This window comes from Psittacula echo, assembly GCF_963264785.1.
Source record: "Psittacula echo genome assembly, chromosome: 6".
In the NCBI taxonomy this organism is placed as follows: domain Eukaryota; kingdom Metazoa; phylum Chordata; class Aves; order Psittaciformes; family Psittacidae; genus Psittacula; species Psittacula echo.
In genome coordinates, this window is record NC_137743.1 from 14,034,911 (window position 1) to 14,056,641 (window position 21,731).

The 21,731-nt window shown below is 42.7% G+C and overlaps 1 protein-coding gene across 2 annotated transcripts in view; it reads left to right on the forward strand.

The window, feature by feature from the left end:
- SH3PXD2A (SH3 and PX domains 2A) overlaps window positions 1-21,166 on the forward strand; it is a gene marked incomplete at both ends in the record, with an annotated part of 250,002 nt that extends 228,836 nt beyond the window's left edge. For both annotated transcript variants that reach the window (XM_080621336.1, XM_080621337.1), the window contains 5 exons: window positions 9,843-9,960; window positions 15,349-15,683; window positions 16,538-16,587; window positions 19,019-19,138; window positions 19,271-21,166. In XM_080621336.1, coding sequence (XP_080477462.1) covers window positions 9,843-9,960; window positions 15,349-15,683; window positions 16,538-16,587; window positions 19,019-19,138; window positions 19,271-21,166 — 2,519 coding nt within the window. The remainder of the gene's footprint in view (window positions 1-9,842; window positions 9,961-15,348; window positions 15,684-16,537; window positions 16,588-19,018; window positions 19,139-19,270) is intronic.
- Between the last annotated feature and the right edge of the window lie 565 nt (window positions 21,167-21,731).

The window sequence follows — 21,731 nt, forward strand, 5'->3', positions numbered from 1 at the left end:
CTGCTTGGAGAAGCTCACATCTGTTGTGTTTTAACTTTGGGCATGTTTGTACTCAGTCTTTCCTACCTCAATAAGGACAAGTGATATTTCAGGGCTATTAAAATGAGAAGAATGCCAAAAGCCATGGTCAGAGATGTATGTGCTGGAAAAGTGGTTGGAGTGGAAAGATGAGAATCATTCCAGTTTCAGCTTGCTCTTCCTTGCAAGCAGTGCTTGGTACTAAAGACAGACTCCTTCAGAACTTTTGCGAGCTTTTGGTGTCAGTCCCAGGTGTTTAAAATACCACCAGCAGCAGTATCTATTTATTACCTTTGCTGATCTGACACTGCCTTTGGAGGGGGGAGTGCTTTGTGTTCTGAAGCTGTGGTTGGGTGAAGTCTGAGCTATCTTCCAACCCAAGTACTTCTCCAGTGGGTGTGAATCATCTTCTCAAGAGCAAATGTACCCCTTTCTATCCTCCTCTTCTTGCAAGGTTGTCCAGATGTGGTTGGTATTCATTACACTTCAAAATGGGAAGAGGTGGGGGGAAGCACAATTTTCACTTCTGTAACTTTCAGCCAACCTTATTGAGGGGATGGAACCAAACGTAACCACAAGAGAAGTTTCTGGATTGAGGAAAAGGTGCCTTTTCCTGCTAAGGAGACAATGTACTTTAAAAGGAGCAAATTTATCTTCTGGATTTGATGGTGGTTCTTTCTGCGGACTTGTGTGTGGAACACATACAACATCTCAGTGACCTTTTACCTTTGCTTCAAAATATGGTTGAGGAAGCCAAAATAACAAGAAGGGTGTTCTTCCTACTGGAGACCTTGCAGCAACTGGAACTACCCCCAGAGACAGAAGAACCTGTGCTTGTTTCTGTACTGCAGGATTTTGGGAGCTACTTATTTTGCATTGTCGAACTCTGCCAGATACTTCCAGGCCAATTAACTGGGATCATTTCTGGGAATCAGTTTTCTAAACAGCTTGTTTACTACTTTAAACAAATATATCCTTCATATTCATACCATACTGCAAACAAAGCTCCATAAGATATTAATACTGCATGATCACTCCTGTAGCATAGTCTTGAGGTAAAACGTGAGGACCTAAATTGCATTCCCAGGTTTTATCTTTTTCACTTTTATGCCCACCATTTGTGGGCTTCAGCTCCAGAACTGCCCTCTAACAGTGTCTTCTTTGGCAGTCTTCCCCACCACAGGCTCCCCTAATCTCTTCCATCCCTGCCTTTTTTTTTGTTCCATAACAGTTTCTTCCCTATTAGGCCCAAGCAATACTGGGGTTTTGAGTGTGTTGGAGAACATGTGCTTTATCTCAAACTAAATCTCGGCACTTGAACTTGGCACAAACTGCAGCATCTCAAGGTTTGGGGCACCCTCCATGGCTGAGCTGCTTCTATAAGCTCTCTCCAATGCATTTCAGCCACAGCTAGCTAAGCTGGCTAAAAACAACCTGGTTAATGTCATCTGAAATAGTAGGTTAGGGAGCTTTAAAAAAAAAGCAGACTTATTGGAAGTAAAGGAAGTGATTTGAATACTTGGGGACAGGTTGGAGACAGTGGCTTTGTCATCTGACATAGCTGTAGTCTGTACAGACATTTATGCCTTCCAAAATGCAGTTGTTGAAAGTACGAGTCTCTCTGGGTGTCCAGCTTGCTGTTCTCTAAAAGAACACAGTTTATATGAGGTCAGAAGAGATTCTTTCTCCCTTCTTGCCCTCATCCCAACCCAGAAGACTTCCTAACAAGGCCAAATTCGGGTGGGTTTGCACTGAAATGACAGAATGCATGAAGTGTACACACACCCCCTGCCAACCTTCAAGCCCCTGCTCCAAAGCCCAGAAGAACTAGAAAAGCTGCTCAAACAGGAGCTTGCCAGAATTGTTTGATGCAGGCAGAACAGCTTCCCCTTCCCCACTTGGCCTCTTTCTTGGAAATAAACTCAATTAAACATTTTGGCTGCAGTTCTCCCCACCCAGTGATACTCTGCTCAAGATAGTCCCTGCTGTTGGGTTAGCTCCAAGAGGTCACTGGAGTTTAAAAGCAAGCTGTAAAGGATGCTTCCCTTCCTATTTATGCTTGGGTTCCACTAATAAAGTGTTTTTACCAGCTAAGTCTATGATAGAATCAATTTAAAGTGAGAACTGAAGGAATTACATGTTGTTCCTGAAGACCAGGATTTTCTAAGTGATTTGGATATTAAAAACACCTTGAAAGCCCGAGTGTGGAAGGAAGGGAAGGGTGCTTGCTTCCCTGTTACAGACTCCCTAATGGGGGAGAATTATCAAGGTTATTTACCTCTACCCTTTGCAAAGCCATTTGAAGAGGCTGAGCATCCCTGAACTTCAGATATTTGAGAGAAACTTTACTGGGTCCATGAATAAGAAATATGAAGAACAAAGTATTGAATATCACGGTAGTTCTCATTCTTAAAGCTGAAAAAAATCTGCAAGGAGAACAGCTGTAGTCTGTTTTTACAGAGAGAAACAGATGGCATTTGTTGCTAAACTTTCCTCTTTAAAATGGTCCATGGTGTACCCAGATCTAAGAGATTACATTGGTTTATGTTTCTTATGTAGCTGCAGAGCTTGTTTCTTTTACATGTTAAATGTTTTAAAATGTGGTACATTTTCTAAACTTTTGTCTATACATTACAAAACTCCAGTAATACAAATATGAATTGTAAGGAGAAGTCTGAACCTTTGTAGTTTTCCTCAGTCCTGACACTTGTCAGACCTCCAAGCTGCAGAGTTCATGTTCTCTTGTGCTGGGTAAAATGGTAATTCTACACATGCATCTATTTGGAACTTCCCCTGCAAGACAATTTAGGATTGTTTACAGGCTAATTTAATGAGAAGTCATTTGTGCTAGTCAATTTTGATTGGGAAAAGAGGGGGTTTACATGCCTGTTTTATATGCCAGATAGCTGACATAAGTTATTGCTGCTTTGGTTTTATGCCCAACACTTTCAACTGGAGCTGTTACAATGCGGTAAAGTACTTAAAGTTATTCATATCAACAGTATAGTGACATATGGGCTGAATTTCTGCCAAATGAGCCTGTTATTTAAGAGTAGCTGCTAGCACAAAAGATAAGCTATTCAATGAAAGAGTTAAAGTTAGAACTTGGAAACTATAGGTCTTCCTCTTACTTGTGTAACTTACGGAGAGCGGGAGCTTGATGGGAGGAGATGGGGCGTAGAGAGAGGTCAGTCATGTAACCCAATAGTCTTTGATACTTGAACCCCATCTTGAACTGGTCTTGATACTTGAACCCCATCTCCTACCCTGGCTGAGTCATTCTGCAACCAGTTTTCTAACTGTGGCGAGAGCCCTTGATCAGTACTGGTGATACAGCCTGGCTGGTGTGCTTCTGCATCCCACCAGAGCTGCTCTGCCCTCTTTGGCAGCCCCCTCATTACCCACAGGACTTCTCCCTTTGTTTCCACTGGTTTTTTGCTGTTTCTCCTTGACGCTGGTGAAATGTTTGTCATTTGCAGCACAAGGCTGCTTTGCTGTGCATAAATCAAACCAGCACAGAGCAGCTTCAGACGTGGTTTGTTCTTTTTAGTTTTTCATCTGGGTTTTTTTTTTTCCTCCTCTATGCTCCAAGGAAAGTAGTAAATGTTTATTGCCCCTTGCTGGTTGAAGAAAGAGCGTGCGCAGTACAGAACTGCTTAGAAGAAATGTCATTATTGTTCTTTTCTATCTGTTGGCACAAGGTTTTCTGTTGTTTAAAACAAAAAAGAGGGTGAGGGGCCTGCGGATGAGGAACAAAGGCTGAAGAGCTCCTGTCTGCAGATGAGCACATTTGATAACTGTGGACAGTTACTTTCTGTGCTGTGTATTTAGACAAGTAAAACAAAGTCCATGTTGAATTAATGCATCGCTTTCTGGAACAGTGAGACTTTTTCCAGAAGCAGGTCTGACAAAGGGGGGCGAAGTGGAGGAGTGGGGGAGGGCGAGAGCAGACTGCTGACTGAGGGGAAAGTATTTTGAAAGAGAATTCTTCTGTGGTTTGGAAGGACGTAGGTTTGGAGCTGTTGCATTTTGCTGAGAAATCATTAATTGGCTAGTTTCAAACCCAATTCCCCCCTATCCCCCACTCCTACCGGCATATCGAACAGGGATGGGGTCACAGAAAGTTGGGGGCATGTACAGACACCAGCTGAGCAAAGGAAATTACTCCCTGACTTGGTTGGCTCCTGAAGTGCTGCAGATAACTTCCACACTTCTTTATGGAGGCAGAAAAGAGCAAACTTATAAAACATAGGTGAAGGAGAGGTATGTGAAATGGGGCGCTCAGAACTTGGAAGCAGAAACATATGAGTGCTGGCCATTTGCCTGAGAGAGATGAGACTGATTAGACAGGGCTGGAAACGTGCATGGTATTTTAGCTGCTTAAAGGCGAGGTTCCTGTCCCAAATAGTTTACAGCCTAAAGAAAGAGAAGGAGATCTGTGCATCAAAGGAACCTGGGCAAGTGGCAATTCGGCATGCATCTTACTATGACCAAAACGTTTTTCGCTGTGGAAAGTGATATTTATTTGGTATTTTTAAAAGCTTTTAGAGAAGAGCTAAAGCCAGCCTTGTTTGGCAAGGCAGGAAGTCAGGGTAGGTAAGGCTTATTTTAGAAAGGATTTGAGAGTTTCAGGTTATTTGGTACCATGGAGGAGGGAACCTGCTTAGGTTGATGAGGCATCATAAGAAAGGCATGAGGCTGAGTGAGAAAAGATGGAAGGATTTGGAGGAATGGGAAATATGAAGGGAGCAGAACATGTGAGAGCATGAAGCTGGATATTAAAGGCACAGCACACAAGCTTGAAAATTTGAAGTGGGACAACTGAATTGATGTACACTTGGTAGGAATCTGGCTGAGGTACCAAAGTACCTGGTAAAGACCAAAGTCTGGCTGCTATGCCAAGAACCTTTGGTGAGAGCAGTGTGCTTTGCCCCTTTGAGAAAGTAGCAAAGAAGGCAGGAGGTGACCGCAGTAGCTGTACAAAACAGGTTGAAGGGCCAGATCAGGGCTCTGGTGGTGAGGAGCAGCTGTGATAGAGGATTTTGAAGATGTTGAGGAAAGGAACCGTTACCTTGGTGATAGACTAGGAGGAATCTGAAATAACCGGTGCCAAGGGAATCAAGAAGATTTGGAAAGCACTACTGAACTCTACGTTACAACTCAAGCAGTAAAACCGTAGGTCTGCTTTCCTTGACCTGACAGTAAGTATAAATCCAGACAGCCAGAGGAGAGACCAAGTTGCCTTCTCAAGACACCTCATAACTTTAATGTGTAGTATGTGTGTGCACAAGCACACGTGTAAAGTCTGAAATTCTGGTTGGACAGATGGGAAGTTTGGTGTCTTGCTCTGTCAAACAGTTAGGTACAGTTTCTTCAGGAACAAAGTTTCATCTTAACTGTTCTGAGGCTTTTCCTGTGGGAGAGGTGTCCTAACACATCACGTGATATGGAAAACACCATGCTCAATCCTTATAAATTCTTTGAGATTCCCCTTTTACTAGTAGACAGAAATACATCAGGTGAAACAAAAGAAAACGTATTTCCTTGCTATGCTGTGTAAAGGCAGTGTGAAGGAGGGGACACATCTGCTGGCTCTTTAATTGCATGCTGCAGTCTTACACAAAAGGAAAAAACGCAAAGCTCTGTTACAGTCTGCCATTATCCAGAGATAAATGTCATTGACATTAAGTCCTCCTAAAATGTAACAAGTTAAATATGGCATCCCTAGTTTTTCTGCAACCAGTATGTTGTGGCATAGCTATTAACAGGCTGGGTGAGACAGAAGTAGTATTTCAGTCCCTAATGGCTGCAAAGGTGACCTTTTACTACTTGATAAGCATTGCCAAGGTGCCTACAGGTAATTTTGCTCTGCTGTAAATCATGTGATGGTTTAAGAGCTGTACTACAAATCCTATTTATGCAAAAAGTTGTATTTTATTAAGCTGCATTTTAAAATAGGTGATAAATGATGTGTGAGCGCACCTAAACTGTGCTAACCTGGGTTTAGATCAAGTTTCATAGGGGTTGCCTTGACTCTGCTTCCAGCAGTCTCAGAAATAGGCCTGTTTCCTCAAAATTAACAGAAGCTGAATTGAAACTGGCTTGGCTTGATATAGATAAGAGTTCTACTCAGAGTTTGTGGTGCCACCACTAAAAGAACCATTCCCAGCAGCTCCCCTTCTCCCTTATACTGATGCAGACCTGCAATGAAGCAAACCAGACTTAGGATCATGCTGACTTTGGCCAGGTTGGCTTCAGGTCCATCTCATGGAAGAGCCATGAGCTGAGCAAGGAGACATGGTGGGTGCAAGGCAAGAGGAAGGAAGGAAAGGGAAATGGGCTGTTACGAGGATGTGGGAACTGTCTTCTGCTGTCCACACTGTTTTCCCAGTGATCCACCTGGATCTATCTCTATGACCCCAAGCATCTACTGTCTCTCTTCAAGAGACTTGGGGTAGAGGCAGAGTAAAATAGAAGCCTGCCTTTACTTGGGGAGGAGAAAGGGAAGAAGTAAAAAGATTGACAGGAAAGTGAGGCTTTAGAATAGCTAGTGCACTATCATTGGGGCTGCTGGGGTGTCTGGGGGGGCTGGGCAGAGCACAGCTACAAGTGCCTGAGCTGGGTAGCCCAAACAGTGCAGTTCTTATTGTGCATGTTTTAAATAGTTTCTGTGCCTGGGTAGGAGGGAGAATGACATGTACTAATCCTTCCTTTCTAAGCTAAGTGGGTTGAAGTTGGATAACACATGATGTGACAGATTGTAGCCCTTTGCCAAACAGGCTTTGCTTCTTCACGTGTGCCTTGTTCAGATTTACTAGTGCAGCTAAATTTCCAATAGAGGTACTCCTTCAGTTTAGCTGGGGAGGTATCTTTGACCTGCAAAATAGTGGTAAAGGAATATAAGTGAAGTTAGCTAATTGAGCCATTAACAGATCTCCTGGTGTCAGGTGCTAAGAACAAAGGTGCCATTCTGCTATTTCTGTATTGAAGTGCAGTAGGACTCTCATCCCATTATTTCCAAGGTGTAGCCTTTTGGCTGATGTATGTATTTTGTAACATGTAATAAAGTTTATTCTGCCCTCTTGACCTCAATGGTGAAGGTGATGTAACAGAAGAAGCTGCAGCTGGGGAATATGAATTATACTTTTGCTTGCCCTTTTTTTTTTTCCCCTCCTTTGGTAATTTTTAAGTCAAAATTTAATGAATCAAAATTAAACACTTCTGTATTCTCTGTAGATCTGGGCATACAACTTTAATGGTAGGTCTGGGATGGTTTAGTAACTTGTGTCTTATACCATTGCCTGTCATTGTAGCTGGATGAAACCATCATGAAAGTTCAGATTTGTCAGTGTAATTCGGAGCAGTGTCTTTCTACTGACTGATGCTCTCCTGATTCTCTCATAAAGCCATTTATCTCTGTTATCTCTTCCTAGTAACTTTATCAGTTATGAAGTGTCAAATGTCTTCTCTTGAAGACTGGACTAGTAATCTGATATGTTGAATGCTGCATCAGTTGTCTTTAGTTACACAGCCACTGAAAGTTCCACTGCTCCCTTAAGCAAATCTTGGTGCATATACAATCTATATATATATTTGGTGTATACATAAAAAAAAATCTTGGTGTATATATAAGACTATCTCACTGGCTAGAGATAGTCTTTGAGAAAGAAAGCAGAATCAGCCTTTGATTGCAAGGAGGCCCATATCTCCATAATACTGTTTAAGTTACAAACCTCATGTATGTTTGTGTTATCCCCAGCACTACTGAAGGAAGCCAAACATGTGTAATCTTGGAAAAGGCTGTAATTTTTGCTGTGAAAGCACTTTGCAAGAGGAAACTGTAATGATGGCTTCCCTGTTTTGATCTGTAGGCTTAAAAATAGAACTGCTAAACAAAAACATTGTAGGACCCTCTCTTTTCTAAATGGATTTTTAACACTTTTGTCTTTAATTCATGAGAAAACTTCTCTCTTCCCTTCCTACTTTCATGCAGCCCCTCCTCCATATAGGGAGGAGTCACCTAAAGGGCTTTCCTCTCAACAAGATTTCCTCTTTTCCTGTGCTTCAAAGCCAGGATTCATTAGCCAGGTTTCATTCATCAGACCCCATCTTGTAATAGAGTATTTCTGTGGGGACGGTGTCATGTCGTGATAGTGCTAATTACAAACTAGCTGGAATTCCTCATCAGTGATAGGACAGTTAAAGCAGCCATCTTAGGGGAGAGCAGGAGAGAGTATTTTCCTCTTGGAGGCAAAGGTTTTGACAGATCTTACCCCATCAGAATTGTAAGGATCCAACTGTGACCCATCAAGGGAAGTTGACTTCAGAGATGTAGCTTTGCTGAATTTTCTGCTATCGGATGCTCTGTCAACGTTCCCCCTCACCCTTTCTGAGGTATTATTTCTTACTTTCTCTCAGTAATGGTTTGCTTTTTTCTTTAAAGTTTCCATCATTGCCCAGTAACAGAATGCAGTTGAGCCACAGAGCCAAACAGATGGTTGGGTCTGCTTCACTCTCTCCAGAAGAGTGTTTGCCTCAAGCTGCTGCAACCTTTTGATAGCTCCTTTGTCTTTCAGTGATCAGTAGCTCTGGATTTACGTAATTTCCTGCCTGTTCCTGTGCCCTGACAACCTGCTATTTGTTCCTGGCTGTGCCTTGTGACTGCCAGTAGAAAGTGCTAGGAAGGCTGGTGAGGGTGCACTTTATTGCTTGCCTTCCCTCCCTTTGATCTAGCTACAGAAACTCATGCTGTTACATGCACTGCAGCTTGGGTTCAGGAGAGGAGTTTGGTAACGCTTTCCATGTCTGCTGCTGTATAGCAAGGCTGGTAGTTCATGTTTTCAGTGCCATTTGTAATCTTTTAAACTAATGGAGGAAAAGGTTGACCTTGAGCGTGATGGAAATGCCGCAGTAGATGACTCCTGGTGGGTGGAGGAAGATGCTGACAAAGTGTCTGTTCTGTTCTGCTCATTGGTTTGTTCTTAGGAAGTCTGCTCACCCCTGCCTGGCTTGGAAGGGGATAGATGCTGCAAATGAATAGAGATGCTGAGTTTTTGGCTCAGACACCGTACTTTAAATCTAGCCTGTGCTTTTGAAGTGTGTGTCTTAGTTCTGGCCCTTGTTTACCACTGCCACAAATCTATTTCTTTGGACTGAGGTCTAGCAAAAGTATGCAAAACACTTCACAACTCACGAGTACAAGTGCTATATGGTCTCCTGTCAAATGCAAAATGTCTTTATTCTTTTATCACTTTTTTAATGCTGTTTCAAGCTCGTTGCTGTAGACATGTGCTGTTTGGGAGGTGCCAGGAGAGCAGTGTGATGGGCCAGTCCCTCTGAGTTGGGGAGGATCAGTCCTTCTCGGGATGCAGGGCTAGGGTTTCAGTAACACAATGCTTTCTGCAGCCATGTGCATGTTCAAAGAGCCAACTGGCTGGAGCTCCCGCGGTGACGCTTGGCTGATTTGGCAGCTGGGTTGATTCGGTCAAGTTACAGTATGGGAGTTAAGTCCAGTTTCAAATCCTCTCCCTTACCCACTCGAGGAACTTGGAAAGGGGGGGTGGGAAGGAGGGGGGAAGCTCTCAGGGGACTTTGTGTCATTATTGGCATGGAAACAGTTTGTGATTATCAGCAGCAGGGTAGTGGCAAGGGGCTGATTATCTATCGTGTCGTCAGCATAAATAATCAGTGGGCCCCTGAGCAGGGCTCCGCCTTTTGTAACGGCTCCACGTAATCACTGCATAACAGTTTAAAAGCAAGCAGAGCAGAAAAACAGCTGGACTAATTCTGACCCTAACTGATGTTGCCTTTTCTCCCCTCACTAGAAGAGAAATATGTCACTATCCAGCCGTACGCCAGCCAGGGGAAGGATGAGATTGGGTTCGAGAAAGGGGTCACCGTGGAGGTCATCCAAAAGAACCTGGAAGGATGGTGGTACATAAGGTAAAGAAGCCATGCAGCCAGGCTGCTTCAGAAACTGTGACAATGAGCTTTTCTGATCTGTCACTTAGTGTTTAAATAATTCTGTAGCTAGGCAAGGAAGCCCAAATTGTACATAGTGGGTCTTGAAGAAATGTAAAGAAAAGGCTACGATGATACAATGGTGGATAAAGTAACACTACAGTGTCTGTGAAAGCTGTGAACCATTCCAGTGGGGAAATTCTTGAACTTGTAGATTATTTTCTCTCCTTCAAGTTAAAAGCCCATATCTCAGTTAAGATCGGTGAGACCTATCAAAGCTTTCTGTTCTATGTAATTTAAATATGTTTCTGGTATAACAGTTATTCTGTAACATGTTTAAATCTATTGATAGCAATGCTGAAAGGCTGATTGTGATCTCTTGAGCTGTCTGGGGGAGGTAGGGCTATTTTCAGGGATGGAAGAGATCAATCTGCTGGCTATAGCCCTTGTCCAGATTTATTGGTGGTCTCAAATAATTTGCCTGATTTCTGCCTGTCTACCTTAGGTATTCCCAGTGTACAGAGATTGGATCCTGAGAGCAGGTGAAGTTATCATTGAGTATCGAACTTTGTTATGTGTTTGAAACAACAGTCATAGAAGATAATTGTGACTTAAGAATCCCCCTTTTAAATGCTTATAGGGAGGAGGTAGGTTAGCTATGTCTTAGATAGAAATATAAGGTCAGGATGAGTACTTACTGAGAGCTTTCTCCATCTAGGCATACACAATACTTAAGGTTTAGTGCTTTTTCTTGATTCTGCCCCTTGTTTTGTATCTGTGAGTGAATCTGCCAGTGCTGTGAAATCCCATTTCTCTTTAAACAAGACGTGATACAACAGGTAGCTTATAAGCAGAGGCTTCTCTTTCAGGCAGTGAAAAACATCTCATCTAGTCATCTTTTTACATTCAGCTTGTAAATGCAGTGATTATCTCTTCCCCAAGCCAAAACTTGCGTTTGTATTGAATTCTGCTTGATTTATCAGCTATGAATGAGGACTATGAAAATGTGACTGAAGCAGTGTTCTTGTTTTTCTTGATGTCCGTTACTTAGAAAACTGATACTGTTGGGTTATGGGGTTTCTTAATTTTTATTTTTAACTTCTGTTTAATGCTCCCACAGAGGGAATAGGCTAATAAAGGTAGCAGTGGAGCCAGGAAGGCACTGTAGATAGGAGGAACTCAAAAATGCCTGGGTTTGGTCAGGTCACAATTTTTTTCTCTTTTAATCATTCACCGAAGTGGAATCCAAAGTTGCAGATAGAGGAATCAAGAGCACATAGGGGTTTTTTAGAGAGGAGAAACACTGCAAGACATCTTTAACTTATTTTGCTATTCTTAAATGAAGCCTTATGGCTACTGTAGATTCCCCTTTGCAATATTAACAGTTCTACAATAAGCAGAATTTTGTTTCTTTTCTTTCTCCCCACTTTTCCTCACATACTCCTTCAGGCCAACCGAAAACACACACTTTTCTATATAGCAGAAATGGATTCTAGTGGACAGTGACTCTTGCTGCAGTAGCTTAAGTAGCTACTTCATGGTGATCTACTGCAAGGACAGTGGATGCTCCAGCCACCCCATGGTAGCTGGGGAATACAGCATGCCCTTGGCTTTTCTGTACGAGGCATTTTGAGTTGAGCAGCCGCTCTTCCTGTTGAAAGGTGAGTTAGGACCTCCCCATATGTGTGTGACAAGTACGCTGGGTGTCAGCCGTCATCCTCTCTGCCTATGGAGCACTATGCCTCAGTCTTGCTGGAGGATTAAACTGCTTTTAGAAAGAGTTGGGGTTTTTAACATAGCATCATAGAATGGTTAGGGTTGAAAGGACCTTAAGATCATCCAGTGGACAACACTTCTGGAAATGTTGATATGTTGATCCATCCCTGCAAGGTGGTCCTTTGCTGTTTATTAGACTTAAACTGCTGTGTGTACTGTTAGGTGCCACTCAGAAAAGAATTCCTCTTCTGGAGAAAGACATTTTTCTGACTACTGAGTGCCTTAAATGGAACAAATCTTTCTGCAGTGAGTGTGGAGGAAGAGAGAGCAGGAAGAGAGTGCAGTTGAAACCTGCTGCCTTGTTGTCTGCTGGGCTGGGTAATGGAGACTGAACACACACACATGAATGTGTAGAAATAAAAAACAAATCCCGCAGCTTGCAAATGGGATCCACCTTAAAGCAATTAGCTTGTTCCACCTTAAATATGTAATTTCCCCAAATTCCTGGCCATGTGCTGATCCTCATTTCCTGTCCTTTTTCCTTTTTTTTTTCTTTTTTTTTTTTTTTTTTTTTTTTCCCTTCCCTAGTTTGCTTCCCTCTGGAGTAATTCCAGTGCTCTGGAGCTGGAAAGCAGATGTGACTCTCAGACTCACAGAGGCACTTCTGACTCTTTTTTTGACATTCCTATGGTTTGAATCCGTTTTTTCCTTCATGTAATATAAGTGGGGAAGGTTTTGGAATCTCTGAGGAACAAAATCACTGCACCTTATTCTGCAAGCCTCACAGTTCAATGCTGCAGAAGCTAGAGGCGATATTCGTGTCTTCATTTTGCTCTGTATGTATTATGACTTAAAAATAAATAAATAACTTATTTGGACTCCGGAGAAGTGAAAGAGAGGCTCTGACCTGGGATCCTTCTTACTGTTCTACTGAGCTCAGTTGATCTGTGCGCTTCCCAGAATAATCATGACTGGCATTAGCATCCATTATTAGATCTTGCTTTGTATCAGTTACTATTGCCTGGAGGTAATCTCATGGTGCCCAAGTGGTTTGGAGGCCAAGTAAGTAGCAATATGCTAAGTAAAACTTTTGTTATTTGCCTGCATCTTCATTTTGTGGTTGGTTGTGAGCCCCAGCCCATGTGAATGAAGTGTAGTTGGGAGGTGTTAGTGGCACAAAAAGGAGGAGGAATCTAGGATGGGGTTTGAAATGTCTCCAATAGCTTGTGAACATAAACAAAGGAAGTAAGTTTGTGATTCATCTCTTGTTGAGAAGATTGTAACTTGTTCAGGACTTCTCTGAAGCTGATTAGCAGTTGCCCTTGTTCTTCATTCACCTATAAAATAGGGAGATAAAGTAGTCTTCTAAGGTGATACGTGCAAAGGTCTTTGATATTACCAAATTCAAGAACTATTTGACTTACATAAGTAGCTTTTATTTGTGATGTTGCACAAATAAACTGTCAGTTGCTGGAAGTAAATTTCAGGTTGAATTTACTAACTCACAGGAAGAAATAACCAGCAATAGCTTCTCTACTGAGGGTATGTTGCCCAAAGTTATTAACTGCCCAGGTATTGCTGCTACTATTCAGTAGGAGAAACTATGTGAGATCAGAGGTGTCTGAAGCAGCAGGGTTATATGGGCTGATCCAAATACATACAGTTGGCAGGAGAACTAACGTGCCAGTACAGAACCTGCCTGTGGCTGCCTTTCTGATCTTAAACGTGTTAAGTCTCCCACAAACTAAGATGGATGTAAACTGTTTTTTCTTGCTGATTTTGCACAATTAGGCTCTGTTGAAACTAACCTTTGGAGCTGGAGTGCTCAGTGCATTGGCCAGTGAGGCTTTCTCACAGATTAAAGTCTTTACATCTCCAGTTCATATAAAGTTATAAATGTCCTTTAAAGAAAACTTCTGTGACTTCTGCTGCCCAGGCAGCAGAAAGCATTGGTCAGTAGCTCTGCAAAAGTGCCTTCTACTGCAAAAGGGGAGGAAGCCAAAAGTCTTCAGGGCTGGAAAATGTCACTGAGAGCTGCCTTGTCACAACAGGGTATATGGCACGTATTCAGGCCTTTTGCATCTTGACACTGTATCAATGGCTGGATGCTGTGTATCTGTTGAAAGTCAAATCAAGCTGTTACCATTTTGCTGCTACCTGTTAGTCTCCAGGTGTCAAATAAAGCTCAGAGTTGTTGGGATGCTTTCCTTTTACACCAGAATCTTTGGGGAAAAACTTGTCACTAGGCTCTCTGAGCAGGAGAGATTCCATAACTTTGCGTTCATGTGTGACAGAAGGCAGGTATGTAGGCAGAAGCAGCATCACCAGTATCCTGGGTGATCTAGATGGGAGGGGAGGAAAAGGCAAGATCTTGCCTTTGTACAGGGCAAGTAATGAAGAAGTCCCAGGAAGCAAGCCTACACTGCATTTTCCTGTTCTTATAAAGCCCCTGTACCACTCTTGAGTGTCTGGATGTGGTGAATGAGCTGAGTATGCCCTGGTGCAGGAATCTCACCATGACCCCAGAATCCAAGTGCTGGCATGACAAAATTGCTCATTTGCCAGGGAATAATTTGCTGATATTCTACCTCACCTGCCCCCCAGCTCCTTCCTCTGCTGTCTAATGAGTCTCCATTTAATTAAAGAGCCTTAGAGTCCTAGTGTTTTAACTTTTGTATTTCCAGCAGATTTCCTGAGCATCAGGATGTTAATGGTGCCTGCTTTCCCACTTACAGTAAAGCTCCCGCCTTGGGTATTTCAAGAGATTAAAGAGAGAAAGTTTTCAGTGACTCATTCTGTAGCAAGTTAGTGTTTCGCTAGGGAAAGCAGAGTTCATCCACGTGGTTCTCCCTGGAGTCTGATTGTAATCTGAAATCCCTGCTGAGGTGTTAGGAATGGCAGGAGTTAGAAAAACCATCTTCCCAAAAGCCCAGTTGTGGAAGAATAACTTCAGTTTGAAGTGTAGCATGAGCAGCTCAGGCTGGTGCTCCAGGAACATGTGCTGGATTCAGGTGTCTGTTCAGATTTCCCAGTTTATTTCTTTAAATAGCCTCTAACTTGTTCAGAGGAATTAATCTCTATCAAAGCCATTTTTCCTTAGTCAAATTGTTTCTTGACTTTACAGTGCTAGAGAAAGCTGCAGTAGATTGAGTCCCATATTCTCCGTAAGAGAAGCTGATCATACAAGACTGGGAGTTATGGGAGGAGCATCAGTGTATGTTAATAATTGCAAGGGGGGAGGCTTGAACAAGGGCCTTGAACCGTAGATGCAGGGTCTCTGTACTGAGCTCCATACACTCTTAGTTTAGCCCTTTTCCCTTTTGAGTTGCCACTAGAAAATATTGAAATATTTTACTTGATAATTTGCTTTTTTGCTCTATGGGAAAATACTGAGTTTGCCTAGTGCTGTTTGAGTGTGGCATAAAACACATAAGTCTTTCCATAGGATGATTAGTGGGTTTTAACAGCAGTCCACAACTCACGGCTACCTCAGCTGACGTGTTTTATCAATAGGTAATAGAGACCAGAAAAGCTTATCCAAGAACCTCAAATTTTGGTTTATATTATCATCTATCACTTTTGCCTTTGCTATGATACCTTAAATGTGTGAGAAGACTATGTTTGATGTGATGATGTTTCCGTTTGCCTCTGCAGGTATCTAGGCAAAGAGGGCTGGGCCCCAGCTTCGTATATGAAGAAGGCTAAAGATGATCTTCCATCTAGGAAAAAGAACTTAACTGGGCCAGTGGAAATCATAGGAAACATCATGGAGATCAGTAACCTGCTGAACAAGAAAGCGTCCACTGATAAGGAAACTCAAGCAGAAAATGAGACTGCAGAAACTCATATCACCAAGAAGGAAATCAGCTTGCCCATCCTGTGCAATGACTCTAATGGCAATGCCATGATGACCCCAGACAAGCAGATTTCTAAACTGGCCCAGGGATCCCCAGCCATAGCAAGGATAGCACCACAAAGAGCTCAAATAAGTAAGGCAGTAAAGTAGTTTGGGTTTCCACTGGCTTTCAGTGAATTTTGTTTTCTACCTTTCAGGGCACGCATTACCTAAGTCCCATGTGTACTGGCTTTATAGCTGAGTCCCCATGAGCAGATCTTTGCATTGTCTGTAGATCTGCAGGAACGCCAGGACATGGTCCTTCATTAGTAGCGATGAAATTTAATTTCACTCTCTACAAGGGCTGGCTGGTGTTCTCTATCTTAGCCAGTATGTGTTTGATTTTTACTTTTTCCCAGAGAAGATTTCTGTCCTTTTGAAAACTCTAAAATGTGACCCCTGCCCTCAGTAATGCAGATGATGTGATGGTGCGTTACAGTCAAGGACACCACCTATGTCTTTTGCATTTGTTCTGTTGTTTTCCTGGGGGCAAATTGCTATAATGTTTTGACTACTTTGTCTGCAAAATGCAGATGCTAACACCAGTCTATGCAAGGAATGGCAAGATACTATGATAGAGGACAATGTGAGTGTTATTAATTTAGTGGATTATTTTTACCGCTGGGGGGAAAGCTAGGTATTAGGCCAGTTCTATACTGGCCAATCTCCAATGGGGCTGGTCAGTTCCAGCAGAAAATACAATCCACTACTTTCTGGCAGTGATTTCCTCTTAAATTTGCTGGCTTAGCTGAGATGAATAGCTAAGCTACCTTGGTATTTCTGATATACCCTCATAGTTTCCTATCTTCTTTCATGCAGATGCCTTAAATATTGCAAATACTGACAACTAATACTCTCAAACTATGTAACAGCAAAGAGCTGCTGAAAAATGTGTTTAGCAGTACTTACAAGGTTAAATAAATTGTCCCTTTTCCCTTTCCTGCTCAGGTTCTCCAAATCTAAGAACAAGGCCACCACCACGAAGAGAATCCAGTCTGGTTTGTATTGGTTTATGCTATATGTTAGCAGTGGGGTAGGTGTGTGGGTGAGTTATGAGACTTTCTACAGCTGTACAAGGTGGGAGGGGCATATAGAATCACAGAATAGTTAGGGTTGGAAAGGACCTTAAGATCGTTCAGTTCCAACCCCCCTGCCAGGGGCAGGGACACCTCACACTACACCATGTTACCCAAGGCTCTGTCCAACCTGGCCTTGAGCACCGCCAGGGATGGAGCATTCACAACTTTCTTGGGCAACCCATTCCAGTGCCTCACCACCCTCACAGTAAAGAATTTCTTATATCCAATCTAAACTTCCCCTGTTTAAGTTTGAACCCGTTACCCCTTGTGCTATCACTACACTCCCCAATGAAGAGTCCCTCCCCAGCATCCTTATAGGCCCCCTTCAGATACTGGAAGGCTGCTATGAGGTCTCCATGCAGCCTTCTCTTCTTATGCCTTTTCATTTTATTGTTTATCTGTTGAGCAGACCTTTGGACATCCTAATGTTAATTGAGAACTGCAGGGATAACATCCTAAAGTTACTATGTTGTACATGAGCCTTAAAGCCTGCCTGGCTGACTCAGCAGGATTAAAGTTCCTCTGTGTGTCTTTAGCCCAGACTGGATATTTTGACTTTCTCTTGTCTTCGGTTCTCCTTCCATTCCTACTGTCTTTGAGATAGTTAAGCTTCACACTTGTATATGTTTGAAGTGACTTGAAACCTTATGGAAGGATGTGTGCTATGGAAATGAGACCTCCTATGCTTTTTACCCTCAAAGCTGGAAGTCCGGACCAATTTGATGTTAGGACTGTGATCTTCAGATAGGAAGTACTAAGTAATCTATTAGCACAAAGTCATGCTAATAACTTGTTTGCAACTAGACAATACATAGTGTTTAACTTTGTTGTACCCTTTTTAGCAGTATGTGACTTACAATTTTTTTTGTGTTATCTGAGATCCCTGTTAACTAGATGAATAGCATATTGGCATTTTCTTCCTGTTTCTTTTTGCATTATTTTCAAATAGACTTTGTTTTGGCAAGACTATTACTTTTAATCCCATGCTAAAAATAACAGTGATAATATATGTGAAACCCTGAACATGTCTGCTGTTTTCAATTATCTTCATTTAATCTAAACCATGCTATTATCTGAAGGCATTTTATTATGCTGCACTTCTGCTGTGTTTCAGCATTTATAGTGCAGAAACAGCCAATTATAACATTGTTAGACACGGTTCCTAAGGTGCAGTGGTGCATTCTCCATGAAATACCACATGCTGTGTTTCATCACATTCATGTGATAAAACTTGGGTTGTTAGTTACAATGAGGATATTTTAGAAATAGAGTAGCGTGAGAATAAAGCACAGTATGCAATTTGCCTTTCTCCCGTTGATGGCTTAGGATCATTTTGTGTCTTTGGCTGTCCTGTGCATGTCTGTGGCAGGTCTGACCTATGGTCAAGAGATGCTGACATACTGCAGTTCTAGTGTTAGAACCACAAGCTGTGAAGCTTCACCAACATCTAGTCATTTTGTAGATGAGCATTGTGCTGATCTGAAAAGCTTTTGGTACTGGAATTCTTGAAAGGACTCTTACCCCATTTATCACCTTAAAAATAATTGTTACGAGCTCTGAAATGCAACAGCTCAATGTAAAGGCACTTGGCTTTTGGAAGAGTCTGGTATGCTGCCAGAGTGGCTGTAAACAGCAGTGTCGTGCTTCTTTCGGAGCCTCTATACAATTGAAATGCGTGTTATGTTGGGATTGAGTAGAGGTTCTGGGTCTCTGTTACATGGAGGAACTGGCATCTTGATCCTATAATAAAGCCCTTCCTCTCTCTTACCACTTTAGCTGAGCAAAGCTCTTCATGGGGTCTGTGATATTATTCTTGTTTCTTGCTACAACAGAATCCCATTAGCTCATATCACTCATTCAGATGGTTTAAAAATCCCACAGCAGATTAAGAGCAATAATTCATTAGGATTACATTTTAAGGCAGTATATTTGGTGACAGGCAGAAACTGTTATGGGCCAGTTGCAGTGTGATTTTCTGCAGTTGTGGCAAGCCATTTAGAACTGAGTCTTTCTAGACAAAATCTCAGAGTACATGGGCTGTTGTTACTGTGACTGGAATGGCAGCTCACACTTTATGGCTCATCAGTAAAATGTTTTACTGTTTAGGCAAAGATTATCACAGTTTTAATAGGTGGTGAAGGCGGCATGAACAGTGCGCATTTTGATAGGCTTCTCTCTTGTGGCCCATCTCAGCATATCAGCTTCCACTCTGGAGAACTAGGAAGTTATCATTAGGAAGTAGCACAGGAATAAGGAAGAGTTTTAGTGAATGAAGGCAAATACTTTTTCATATTGCTGTTCAGCCACTGTTTCCTTGGTTTAATTGAACAAAACTCCCTATTTTCTGTAGGGTTTTCAGTTGCCCAAACCACCAGAGCCACCCTCTGTGGAAGTGGAATACTACACCATTGCGGAGTTCCAGTCATGTATTTCTGATGGCATAAGCTTTCGTGGAGGGCAAAAAGCAGAGGTGAGCCTTAACAGTGCAGTTGGAAAAAACGGTAATATTTGGCGATTGCAGGGAACTGGATTGAACAGGAAGGACTGGAAAGCATTTGGTTGAGACTTTTGTCAAAGTAACATGTTCCTTGTCATGTCCTAGGTTATAGAAAAGAATTCTGGTGGCTGGTGGTACGTGCAGATTGGAGAGAAGGAAGGATGGGCTCCAGCATCTTACATTGACAAAAGGAAGAAGCCAAATTTAAACAGAAGAACCAGTACTTTAACCCGCCCAAAAGTTCCTCCCCCAGCACCTCCCAGTAAACCAAAAGACCCTGAAGAAGGAACAGCTCCTGGAACAGTTTCTTCAGGAGATACCCAGGACTCTCCCCACAAGCTGAAATATGAAGAACCTGAGTATGATGTGCCTGCCTTTGGCTTTGACTCAGAGTGTGAAGGGAGTGAAAGTCATCGTGAAGAGGGCACTCTTGAAAAACGACTGTTTCAGCCCCTTAAGCCCTCTGCTATGTCATCACTTCAGAAAGCAAAGTTCAAAGTAGGAGAGTCTTCAGAAGAAGTTGCTCATGAAGAAGAGACCATCTATGAGAATGAGGGATTCAGACGTTATGTGGAAGATGCTTCATCCAATAAGGAATCTAGTGGAGACTCCGATTCTCAGAAAAGTTCTTCTCTCTCCTTGATCCAAAGGAATTCTCCATCTTCCAGCTCTCCTAAGTCATCACTTATGAAGCTCAAGATGGACAAAACCATTCAGCCCGATCTTGGAAAATGCCATTATTCCAGGAGCGAGGAAACAAAACCAAGGTCAGCTTCAGATGTTGGTTTACGTAGTGTGCCAAGGACAGGCATGAAGAAAGAGCCTGGGCAGAGTCCTTCCATTAGAGCAAAGCCAATTGTTAGGCCCAAACCCTTCCTGAACAAGGCAGACTCTCAGAGCCAAGAAAAGATGGATATCAGCACTTTAAGGCGACAGCTGAGGCCGACTGGGCAACTCAGAGGTGGACTTAAAGGTTCAAGAAGTGAAGAGTCCGAGAGCCCCCCACATACAGCTTCTGAGAACCAAGAGGATCCTGTTAGGAGGAGCTCGGCTGATATCATTACAGCTCCTTCCCGTGGCATTTTCTGCTCTAGCCATACAGCCAAAACTGAGCAAGAAAATGACTCCAGATGTTTCTATGTGACCACTGACTCATACCAAAAGGTGCAGGATTCTGAAATTTGCTTCCCAGCAGGAGTAGAAGTGGAAGTGCTGGAAAAGCAAGCCAGTGGATGGTGGTACCTGAAATATGGAGACATGGAAGGTTGGGCTCCTTCCCATTATTTGGCTCTCCCTGATAACCAGCGGGAAACCACATCAGCAGAGACTGATGCCTCATTTGCCAGGAACAGGAAAAATGAAAACAAGTCAAACAGTTTAGAGAAGATAGAGAAGAGGGTTCAGGCTTTGAACACCATCAATCAGAGCAAACGTTCAACACCACCCATCCCAAGCAAACCTCCTGGTGGTTTTTCAAAGCCATCAGGGCCAGTGAAAATGAGGAATGGTGTAAGGCAACTTGCCGTCCGGCCGCAGTCAGTGTTTGTGTCTCCACCACCAAAGGATAACAACCTGTCATGCTCCTTGCGCAGAAATGAATCTTTAACAACTACGGATCATCTCAGGAGCGTCCGTCGGAATTCCTCCTTCAGCAATGCATGGTCACAGCCTGGTGACGCGAAAGGAAAGCAACCTGAGCGGTCGGGTACAGAGAGCTCAGAGAACACCTCCAATCTCTCCACCCAGAGGAATGGGATTCCTGTGTCCACAGTCAGGCCAAAGCCCATTGAGAAATCCCAGTTCATCCACAACAATCTCAAGGACATCTATGTTTCCATTGCAGACTATGAAGGGGATGAGGAGACTGCAGGGTTTCAAGAAGGTGTCTGCATGGAGGTCCTCGAAAGGAACCCAAATGGCTGGTGGTATTGCCAGATTATGAATGGTGTGAAGCCATTCAAAGGCTGGGTGCCCTCAAATTACTTGGAGAAAAAGAACTAATATTGCAATATCTTTAACCTCCCTAATTTATACTGTTCCTGCTGTGTACATGTGGAAAAAAAAAAACAAACACAATTGCTACACAAAAAGACGTTTCCCCTGTGCTCCAGTTTGTACAAAGGGACAAAGGAGTCTATGCTGAGGACAAACCTGCTGTGTTCTGGACAGGTCTGTGGGGCTAATGTGTTGTAAACAGCTATGAGGAAGATGCAGCATAGTCAAATGCCTTTTTGTGAAGTTGTTAATAATCTTGTATGTGTAACAGGGTATGATATCCCATCTTTCCCGTTATTGATAGGAAACCAAATGTGTGCCTTTTGTAAGAAAGAAATACACATCCATCTACTTGGGGAGTTTTGTGCCAAACTCTGTTTTACAATCTTGGCTCCCTTTCTCCTCATTCTTGTCCGTACACGGAATACCCAAGAGTTCTGGATGCATTTCCACAGCTTACAGTGAGAAAGGAATGGAAGTTTCTGAAACACAGAGGGACTCTAATCCTTTGGAGATGTTCACTTCTCTTTTTACTATTCTCAACAGTTGGTTGGTCCAGAGTTGGAGCCTT